At 36.2% G+C, this 11,249-nt stretch overlaps 1 protein-coding gene across 1 annotated transcript; it reads right to left on the bottom strand.

The window, feature by feature from the left end:
• Window positions 1-5: 5 nt before the first annotated feature.
• Window positions 6-11,243, bottom strand: ADAM18 (ADAM metallopeptidase domain 18). Its single transcript, XM_010958019.3, has 6 exons — window positions 10,874-11,243; window positions 10,199-10,275; window positions 3,996-4,051; window positions 1,632-1,710; window positions 1,206-1,282; window positions 6-216 (listed from the first exon to the last, which is right to left on the bottom strand). Exons 1-6 carry the CDS (start codon window positions 10,926-10,928, stop codon window positions 15-17), a joined length of 546 nt encoding a protein of 181 aa, XP_010956321.3. The 5' UTR covers window positions 10,929-11,243; the 3' UTR covers window positions 6-14.
• Window positions 11,244-11,249: the final 6 nt, after the last annotated feature.

Here is an 11,249-nt window from a genome sequence, read left to right as displayed (position 1 = left end):
AATTTTATAGTGTGTCATAAAATCATATTGTCTGTTACCTGTGAGCTTAAGTGAATTTTATAGGGCTGGTCTTTCTGCCAAATATTGCTGTAATTTTCTGCTAACATTGGCATATCTGGATTGTCATTTTTCACTTGATAAATTATGTGTTCAAATCTTGCTGAAGATTCCAGTGGCTCAATTCCATAGGTGATATTTTCAAACTGAAGGAATCCCCTGAACATTGAGAAGGCAGTGATATAAAAATCTTGCAAATGATCCCATCAGACCTATAATCTAAAATGTTGTGAGAAGTGAGAAATCAAACCAGGGAACATGCTTTAAACCCAGTCTCTTTTCCTACATTTTTTTCCCCAGCCTACCAATAGTAACTGAGTAACCGCATTTGCTTTAGTTTTATTCACAGATTAAAGAGCTAAATATACTGAAAAGTATTTTGTATTTTCTGTGAAGTAGTCACTCATTCAAGATGTATTCATTAAGGCCAAGTATTTGCTGGGAACCAAGATATCTGTTGAGAATTCTGAGAATAAAAAGTCCCTCTTCTTACAGAGGTTGGAATAAGGGAAAAATCAGAGAATGTCAGTTTTTGGAGTTGACATGAGTAAATTCTGGAAATCAGGCAACCAAAAGCAAAAGGAAGTTAGGCAGAGTCTTTTGGCTCTGCTCTGGACCTGTCTTCCTCTCATAAACTTGCCACCTTCTTCCCGCCACTGTCCATGATGAAAATCACTAATTGCTGCCCTTTTACCCCTTCGGCACCTTCTCCACTAGTCGCTTTACCTCTGATACTACGTGACCTAAACATACAGTATGTGCTTATTTAAGTAACTAACCAACGTCACTTCCCATAACTATCCGAGATCACTGATAGATAATACAATAATACTGTGTAGGGAGATGTTCTTACGGAATTTGGGGGAGGGAGGTTGTTTGGTTTTGTTTTGTTTTGAACTGAATCTATCTCCTTCTGCTCAATAACGTGAAAATATCTCCAGTCAGAATTCCCCGGAGTGATTTCACTTGAATGGGCACCGGTAGGGTCCATTTACTAGTATTAATATAAAAAAGTAAGGCCATCATGGCCAAAACGTTCAGATGTGAATTCTACATAAATATCCCATATCTGTGTCTTGTAGCTACTAAGTCCATTTTAAAGCACTTCCTAAGTTTTCATGCATGAATATCCCCTAAGATGCTGTTACCTGAGTCCAGAGCAGATGCTGAGTGTCACAGCTGAACTTGGAAAATTGGCAACATATCCTTGGTAATGGCAGTGCATCTGGAAAGCAGGACCAAGACAAATCAGTAAATTATTTATGCATAAAGATGTATTGGCAAACATTACAGAATATTCAAAACATTAAAATGGTTGAAAATAATAAGGTTCTGTATCATACAAATTTGTTAATGCAAAGATTCAAGGAAAATAAGTATCTGACTACTCTCTTTACTTTGTACCAGCTAGGTGCCCATGAGTATTGTCTCGGTCTGGGTTTCATCTCTATCATATATAGAATATGGAATAATGCTGTATATAACTACCAGCACAGAACACACATATCCCAGTGGTAATACTACGTCCACTTCAATAAACATGATAATAAATGTCTAAGACATCTGAGCCTTACCTTAAAATACGAAGACTCAGAATACAGAGATCCAGTTTCGTTATATGTATAAACCAAAAAGTTCTGGGATAAGAATAAGCTAAGAAAAACAAAAATAAAAAATGATTTGAGTCATGATTTTATGAGGAATATAAACATGAAAATAAGAAAGTAAAATATATAGGACTCATGTAATAATATTCTTTAATTAGAGTAATTTTAGTGTGCCATAACAGTGTAAATTAATAGAACTGATGTATCAGACAGTTTTGGCTTTCTTGCCACTGGAATAGACTCTAAATCCTCCAGTTCAGATATTTGTGTGTGCCTGCATATGTCTTCATTCAACAGAATTTACCGAGTGCCAACTATCTTTACAGCAGTAAAGAAAAGACAGACCCATTGGGCTTTATGACGATGAGAGACCCACGCTGCTAATGCTTTAGATGATGATAAGTAAGGCCTGTGGCTGAGGGAGGCTGGTTGCACAATGTAGATAGGATGGCATGGAAATCGACTATTAAAGACCTGAAAACAAGCTCCATCGATCTGCACGGAAATATTATTCCAGACAGGGAAAGGAGAAAGTGCAAATGCCCTGAGGCAGAAATATGTTGTGTCTATACAATGACCTCCGAGTGGCAATGTGCCGGGATGGAGTGTGGAGTGAAGACAAGAGACAGTCGTTAAGAGACAGTGTCCCAGAGATGATAAGCCATTGGGAGATTTTGAGCAGACAGATGACAGGGTCAGACCCACATTTTAATAGAAGCAGACTGATTGCTGTACTGGGAACCATCTGTAGGATAAATGAGCAGAAGCAGAGAGATCATCCAGGCTTTTAACAGTCATCCAGGCAAGACAAGATGGTAGCTTGAACTAGGATTGTGGCAGTGGTGAAATTCTGGATGCATTTTTAAGATAGACTGCATGTGAGTTAATAATCCACTGGATATGGGGAAAAAACAAAAGAAAAAAAAATGTCAAGAATGACCCTACCATTTTTGTTCCAAGAAACTGAAAGAGTAGAGGTGCCATTTACTGAAATAACTGTGGGAAAGACAAATTTTGGAAAAGGATCAGAAGTACATTTAAGACACATTAAATATGAGAGTTCTAGTAAATGCTTGGTTATCAAATAAGTCAAATGAATATGGTGCTCACTGGAGAGGAATAAAGTAGAGATATAAGTTTGAGAGTAATCAGTACATAAATGGTATTAAAGCCATAGGAGTAGATAAAATAACCAGGTGATTGAGTACAGCTAGGGGAAAAAAAAAAAAAACAAGATTTAAGACTAATACTACAGAGTCCTCTAAGATTGGAGAGAGGAAGAGGAATCTAGAAAACAAGCAAAACAGGATCTGAGAAAGAGTGAGCACAGTGGTAAGAGTTAAGCCAGAAGTCTGTGCTATTCTGGAAGCCAAATGAAGAAACTATTATATGGGGGAAACACTATTTGGCTATACAAAATGCTGTGAATTGATCAAGAAAAATGAAGAGTGAAAAGTAACTGACATTCAGAAACATGAGGACCATGGATGATCTTATCAAAAAACATTTTCATGGAATGGTAGAGACATTAAAAACCAATATGAATTTAACAATCACGAAGCCAACAAAAATAGTCATAAATAGTGAAGAGAATTTTCTCCAGTCTTGTTCAATTACAAAGATGTAGGCGTACAAAATGCAGTTGTTTTAAATACATATTTTCAAAGGTGTAGGTAGAGATGAGGCTGTTTGGTTCTATTTATATAATATGTTGAGAAAACACAAATTAAGAGACAGAAACTAGACAGGTTGTAGCCTTGGAGCAGTGATGGTAACAGGGATTAAACGTGAAAATAGTATGATGGACCTTATGTGGGGAATGAAATGTTATAAAACTGATTTATGGTAGATAATTGTAATATAGTATTAAAGTTATTAAAAGGTATTGAATTATACACTTGAGAGAGTTATATATATATATATATAATGTACCAAATAAAGTTGTTAAAAATAAAATACATATGTAACACCTCCATACAAAGTATGCCACTAGTAGAATTGTCTACCAGTAACTAATGTGTACATATGTTTGATATCACACTGGATATACTTGATATATAACTTGTAGTTCTTGGGTTCAATAGTTTTATACTCAAAGATTTATCTCAAGAATAAGCTTCAAACATGAAGCTTATTTCTTAATCTGAAAATAGCAAGCTGGAAAATAAAACTGCAAAGTTCTCATACATCTAATATTCAAGACCTAATGAATCCTAAACTGAAAATTTGACTAATTAAACAACCCACATTTCACTGCACTCTCAAATTTAAATATTGTACAAAAACATTTAAAAAGTAAATTCTAAGCTTTAAGGGGAAATCATCTCTTACTGTTTTCTGAGATGCAGAGTATATGGTTTTTTATCGATTGTAATGATGTAAGTCACCTAAGATAAAGCAAATAAATAAAGAAGATTTAGTAAATCAGAAATATATAAAGTAAAAGTATTTTGCACTCAAGTCAAAAAAGATTCACCTGATCCATTAAAAAAAAGGAATATATTCTTCATAATTTATTGTTCTAAATAGTAAAATTTTTTAATGTTTCTAATAAATTCAGGATGAGGGTGATACATTTAATGTAGGGATGGCTTCTGAAGAAAATAGATTAAAACTATATTTTTAAAAATATAATTTTACCATTTATCAATTCTGTATTTTAATTGTTTATATTTAGAAAAAAATATATTCACTTTAGTCACAGTGAATGAGATGGTTGTAGGCTTACATTCTACACCAAATATAATGAAACAATAAAACATTTCTAAATACATACATACGTGCTAACAAACACTAGAGCCACTTTGCAAGGCTTAACATATACACTGTGAGGAAAAAAGACGTGAGAGAATGAAGCTAGCAAGGAACCGGGGGCTGCAGGAATTGCAGCTGAGATACCCCAGGGACTGACTAAGTTATCACGGTCCTCATCATGTGAGGATGCCCAGGAACAGGAGGTGCCTCACAGGATCCTTACAGAGTGAGGGAGCAGGCTAGCTCCACAAAGGAAGTCAGGTACCATCCCTAGCTAATTCACAGTCTATCCTCCAGACAAGCCAATTTCAAGGAAGAACACTGATTTTAAGCTGGAGCCGAGTCTGTGAGCTGGCGAGAGGGCAGTGGTGCTTGTGGCTTGTGCCTGTGACGGACTCCAACGACCAGATGCCTCCGAACCTGAAGCAAACCATATCCCTGTTGTTCCATACAATTACTGTAATGTCCTCCAGCACAGTCCATGCATCACCTCAGACTAAGGGCAAAACAGAGGCAGAAGGAAATCCAATAAAATAATTTCCTTCTGAGAAAACTGTAAACTGTGTAAGACAGGACCTGAAAATCATTTAATATCCTTAGAGAAGTGAGAGTGTGTATTATACCAAGTAGATTTAGGTGTAATGGAATAATCTTTCTAAAAATGTCTCACACTTCATGAGGTAGTGAGTGCTTATTATATGCCTAGCCCTATCCTAAGCACTTGACATTTTAAAAAAAATTTTATCATCATAACAACCATAATTTTCATTTTGAGAAAAAAGAGATGAAGTAATTCTCTCAAGATAACGTATCTAAGGAGTGTTAGAGCTTGACAGAGAGGTCATGTGCTTCCACACTACATTATGCTGCTAACACATGAAGACCAGATAGTTCTTACTGAAGGAAGAATAATGTGTATTAAATAAACCAATTATCGATAATACAGATGAAAATGTAATTGTTGATTTTAAGTAAATCATTATCCTGAATAAGAGCTTAGATATGTCAGAAGCATGAAGTAGTGAGGTTGAACATTAAAGCTATGAAAGTTTCTGGGGATTAAGTACAAAATGATTTTCAAGGTGGAAGATCTGCAAGAATATATAAGAAACAAGCTATTTCCAGAACTTTCAACATCAGCTAATAAGAATGTCAGGAGGCAAAAATAAAGATAACAAGGTTGAAGCGACAGTTTAGACACAGTACTTACAAATTGCCTAGAAATGGAGATTTCAGTCCCATTTCATGTTCTCACCATGAGTCATGTAGAAAATTGAAAACAAAAAAAACTGACAAAAAAGTAAAAGATCTAGGATAGTCAGTCATCCAAATTCTAAGGGAGAACAAAGTTGAAGTAATTACATTACCAAATTTCAACATTTCCCATAAACCTACTGTAAACAAGTCAGCATGTCATTGGCAAAGAAATAGACACACTAACCAATGAAACAGAAAAGAGAATCCAGAAAGTGACCAACAAAATTATAATCAACTGATTCTTTTTCAAAGGTGTAAAGACTTCAATGTAGAAATAATAGTCATTTTCACTGATGGTGCTGGGAATTGGCTGTCCATATGCAAAATGATGAGGTAACACAGACCTCAGACCTTCTACAAAAAATAACTGAAAAAGCAGCATAGACCTAAATGTAATATGCAAAACTATAAAACTTCTAGAGTAAAGCATAGGAGGAAACCTATGGGGACTTAGTGTTGGTGGTAAGTTTTGGGATATGACATAAAAATTACAATCCATCCAGGAAAGAAAATAACAAGTTGTACTTTATTTAATTTAAAATCTTTCGTTCTAAGAAAGACAATGTTAAGACAATGAAAAAAAAAAACTGTAGACTGAAAAACTATTTGTAAGCTACATATTTGATAAGAGACTTGTATCCAGAATACACAAAGAACTTATAAAACCCCAAAACAGCGTAAAAGATCCTAACAGGCATCTTACCAGAGAAGATATACAGATGAAAAATAAACATGTGAAAACATGCCCAACATTATTTTTATTAGGGAAATGCAAATTAAAGCCTCCATAAGGTACTAATATACAACTAATGGAATGGCTAAAATTTTAAAACCTCACATAACCAAATGCTGGTGAGGATGTGGATGAATAGGAACTCTCATTCACTGAGGGTGGAAAAGCAAAATGTACAACCACTTTGGAAGACAATTTGACAATTTCTTATAAAGCTAAATATAATCTTAACTTACAATTCAAGAATCATTCTCTTGGGTATTTATTCAACTGATTTGAAACTTATGTCTACAAAAACCTACATAAGAATGTTAATAGCAGCTTTATTCATAACTACCACAAACTAAAACAACCAAGATGTCCTTCAATAGGAAAATAAACAAACTATGTTACATCTATACAATCGAATACTATTAAACAATAGAAAGCATGAATTACCGAAACATGAAACCAACATAGATAAATTTTAAACTCGTATTGCTAATAGGAAAGAAGCCAGTCTGCAAAGGCTATGTTCTATATGATTCCAACTATATGACATTCTAGAAAAGGCAACACCCTACAGACTAAACAAATTGGTTGCCAGGGTCTGGACAGAAAGTGGGTAGGAGGGTTGAAGCACAGGGGATTCTTTAGGGAAGTGAAACTTCTGCATGATTCTGTAATGCTGGATATATAAAATCATTTATTTGTAAAAACCTACAAACCTGTGTATGACTGAACTTTAATGTATGCCAATTTTTAAAAATCCTTTAGAGGGTCAGTATCCCACAGTGAAGGGCAGATTATGGCAAAAGAATCAAACTTTATTACACATGTATGATACACCATCAATGAAGAGCATAGGGGACAAATGTTCTGACATAAGTAATTTTGGAAATAAGTGGAGAAGTGTAAGACTGAAGACAAAGTCTACACAGCACTATTCTAGTTGGTAAAGTTTTTTTTTTCCCACCAGGATATGGGTTAAAAATTCTGAGACTACTATACATCTATACCAGGATTTAGAAAAAGTATTAAATGGATGATGGACGATGGGAGCCGGATTTCTCATTATTTGTCACATAGGCACCTTCTGCCAAGCACACATCAAAGTGACAGGAAAGAATTCTAAAATCATAAATTATCTTCAACAAATTCAGCCAAATTAAAGATACTTCTCTTAATATAGTAATGCAGTGAGTTTAACACTGACAGATATAATATGAATGAATCATAAAAGGATGAACTTTGGCAAGAAGAAAAGTGAACTGAGAAGGAAGGACCACATGCAAGAAGCAGTGATGATCAGTGACACCAGTTCCATCCCTGCTAGAACAGGAAAACTGGGACTCATGTGCCCTTTGGCAGCAAACAACTAGAAAACTAGACACAATGAATGAAACATGCTTTTAGAGACTAGAAAATAGGCAGTACTAGGTTATGATCACAGAGAGAAGAGCTAAAGATGAGGTGTGCACTACAACTGTCCTGGCTTCTTGTCTCCATGAACTTCCTAGGCTGTACCAAGAAGGAGGGAATATTAAGTTATTTGTATGTAGAGTAGAATTTTATGGGGATGAGTGTAAGAGTTTTCAATTGCTGCATAACAGATTATTGCAAACATAGTGGCTTAAAACAATACGTATTTACAGTCCTGCAGCTTCTGTGGATCAGGAGTCCATGTGTGACATGGCTGCTTAACACCCTATCTACATCTATGGGCAAACCACCCACACTGAAAATCAATAAGAAAACACAGGCGTTAAATAACACATTAGAGCAAATGGACTTAACTGATATATAAAGAGCATTCCAAGTGAAAGCAGCAGAAGACACATTCTTTTCAAGTGCACATGGGACATTCTCCAGGACAGATCACACACTGGGCCACAATCAAGCCTTGGTAAATTTAAGAAAACTGAAATCATATCAAGCATCTTTTCCGACCACAGTGCTATGAAACTAGATATTAACTACAAGAATAAAATTGCAAAAAAAACAAACGTGGAGGTTAAATCATATGCCAATCAGATAACCAATGGATTGCTGAGAAAATCAAAAAAGAAATCAGGAAATACCTAGAGGCAAATGTAAGTGAAAACACAACGATCCAAAACCTCTGGGACCCAGCAAAAGCAGTTCTAAGAGCAAAGTTTATAGAGATACAAGCTTGCCCCAGGAAATAAGAAAAATCTCAAATAAACAACCTAACCCTACACCTAAAGGAACTTGAGAAAGGAGAACAAACAAAACACCATAGTTAGTAGGAAAGAAATCAAAGATTAGAGCAGAAAAAAATGAAGTAGAGACTAAAGAAACAACAAAAGATCAATGAAACTGAAAGCTTGTTCTTTGAAAAGATAAACAAAATTGATAAACTTCTTGTCAGATTCATTAAGAAAAAAATGGTAGAAGGCCCAAATCAATAAAATCAAAAATGAAAAAGGAGAAGTTACAACTGACACCACAAGAAATACCGTCATAAGAGACCATTATGAACAACTATACGCTAATAAATTGGACAACCTGGAAGAAATGGACATATTGTTAGAAAGGTACAATCTCCCACGACTGAGCCAGGAAGAAATAGAAAATGTGAACACAACAATTATCAGTAATGAAATATATACCAATTTCAAAGCATGTGGAGGGGTACAGCACACTTCACGTCTTGCAAAGTTGCTACAGGCTTTGTGACAGGCAAGCCGAAGTAAACAACTTAAAATTTAAAGTGATCATGCAAGATACATACAAACAGAAGTAAATCAGAAAAAAAAAAAACCCACAATAAACTTTTATGTAAATAATTTTTCAACAGAAGGTAGTTTACTTATAAGGGAAGTGGAGTCATCATTGAAAGATTGGATTCCATGTCCTGAAACTTGTAACTTTGATTACCTTAACTTCACATTTGTAATTCTCTTTCTTGTATATATATCATATTTTAGAGGGTTAATGTGAGAATTAGAGTAGTATATGAAAATATAACTTTTCTAAAGGAAATTATTGTGATTTTCAAGTATAATTTCACATACATTTAATTTTTATTATAATTGTTCAGTAGAACATAATATTGATAGGTTCCGATACTGTATGTCAAAATAGAGTTAATATTCTTTTTCTTAATTTACTCATTTCAAAAATTATTCCTTCAACCTGAAAACATTTTCTCAGAGTGTCCATATATTGACCACAACACTTTAACCCCATGAAAATCTAAACCCTGTATTGTGACTTCTAGTTTGTAATATAAAACATTATAATTATCCCAATTTGAAGTATTTTAATCAAGAAAATATTTCAGATGGAGTGTCTTCAATTTCATCAATTTTTAATAGCAGCTATGCATTTACAGCTTTTTTCCAGTTAATATCTATTTATTAAAAACACTCCTCATAATCAGACAAATGTGACATTTTTGTTTTTCCTTTTCTTTTTTCTTTGGCCATTACTTCTATTAAATCTGATGCTACTGGGTCAAAATTTGCTGCTCTAAACATTGCTCAAGAACATTTTCCTTGTCACTTGAAGTGACCATTAACAGTATTTTTTATAAATGGCAGGACCATTGTTATGCTTATTTAATATTGATTTGCTGTCTATCAGTATGATTCCTAAAAAGTGTTTAATTCTTGAAAATTGTGAGCATTAAGTCAGAAGAGAAGGAGAGACGAAGGGAAGGGCACAGGAGTTAGGAGTGAAAATATTTTGCTTTGCAAGTGACTACAGATCAGTGTGATCTAATTCAATACAAAGGTAAATAAAAATAGTCTTAAACTTAATTATTAAACTAATAATGTTGATTTACCTGCTTCTCTGAATCTTCACTCTCATTTGACCTTATCTTCTGTGGAACAGTGACATACAGGAATAGTCTCTCCACATCTATAGAAAGAAAATGGGATTTTTCGTTTTGTTTTCTTTGCAACTACAGTCCACTCAGTCAAGCACGGGTTTTTAAGCTTGAGTTCAGGATGGGGTCTTAAAGTGTAAGTAAACTTATTTATGGGCGTCCACCCTACTTCCTGGTCCGCAGATTTCCATAGATTTTCAATGGCATACTAAAAGTGGTTAAGATACAAACAAAGGAACAAAAATTTGACACTGCAATTCTATAGGACCATTCCGTTCGTTTCCGGAACCACGCTGGGGCCTGTTCTCGAATAAATCGAGGGCAATATCGAACCCCTTAAATCCTTGGGACACAGAGGTGGTCGCCCAGAAAGACCCGCTGCTGAGACGCTGGACATTTGATGCAGAGTGGGTTCCCTGACTAACATGCTCTGTCCCCTGCCTGCCCTGATCCGGGCCAGGGAGGGGCTGGGGTGGCTGGAAAGACACGGAGGAAGACACCAGCAGAGAATCCATCCGAGAAAGGGGCGGGAGGGGTCCCAGAGCTAGAAGAAATTGCTCGCCAGTAAGAGCCCAGCCCTGCTTAGAGGCCAAAGAAGGGAGAAGGAAATCAAGGCTCCCGCGATCTCACCCAGGTGGGCGTGCAGCCCTCCAAGCTCAGCAAGCAGTGCCAGGAGCAGGAACATGGCTGGGCCGGGGCCCCGGAAGCGGCTGAGGCTGGAGACCGTTGGGCGCCGCTGGGGCTCGCGGGCAGGAGTCCTCGGGAGCGGAGCGCGGCCGCGGGGCCCTGGGGTGAGGACTGCGGTTGCTTTCAGCCGGTGGGGGCTCACCCTCAGGGATCCTTAGTTGCTGGGCGCTCAGGGCAGGGAAAAGAACAGCAAACAAAAGCGTTAAGTCTTTGTGCACAGCTGGGTTGTGGTGACTAAGTTGACATCGTTCAAAACCATCAGAAGTGAGACACACCACGTAAGCGTTGCTTTCCGGGTGAGGTTCCTGGTACTTTCGTT

The sequence above is a fragment of the Camelus bactrianus genome, chromosome 26 (genome assembly GCF_048773025.1).
Source record: "Camelus bactrianus isolate YW-2024 breed Bactrian camel chromosome 26, ASM4877302v1, whole genome shotgun sequence".
Taxonomy (NCBI): Eukaryota; Metazoa; Chordata; class Mammalia; order Artiodactyla; family Camelidae; genus Camelus; species Camelus bactrianus.
Note: the sequence above shows the minus strand (reverse complement) of the source record. Positions and strands in the feature narration are given on the sequence as shown.

Bases quoted from the DNA above. Each gene is read 5' to 3' on its own strand.
- ADAM18 (XM_010958019.3), bottom strand. From the start codon at position 10,928: ATGTTCCTGCTCCTGGCACTGCTTGCTGAGCTTGGAGGGCTGCACGCC. The intron at 4,052-10,198 runs GTAAATCAACAT...GCTTTATCTTAG, and splicing joins GTGAAGATTCAGAGAAGCAG to GTGACTTACATCATTACAAT. The intron at 1,711-3,995 runs GTAAGAGATGAT...TGTTTTTCTTAG, and splicing joins ACTCTGCATCTCAGAAAACA to CTTATTCTTATCCCAGAACT.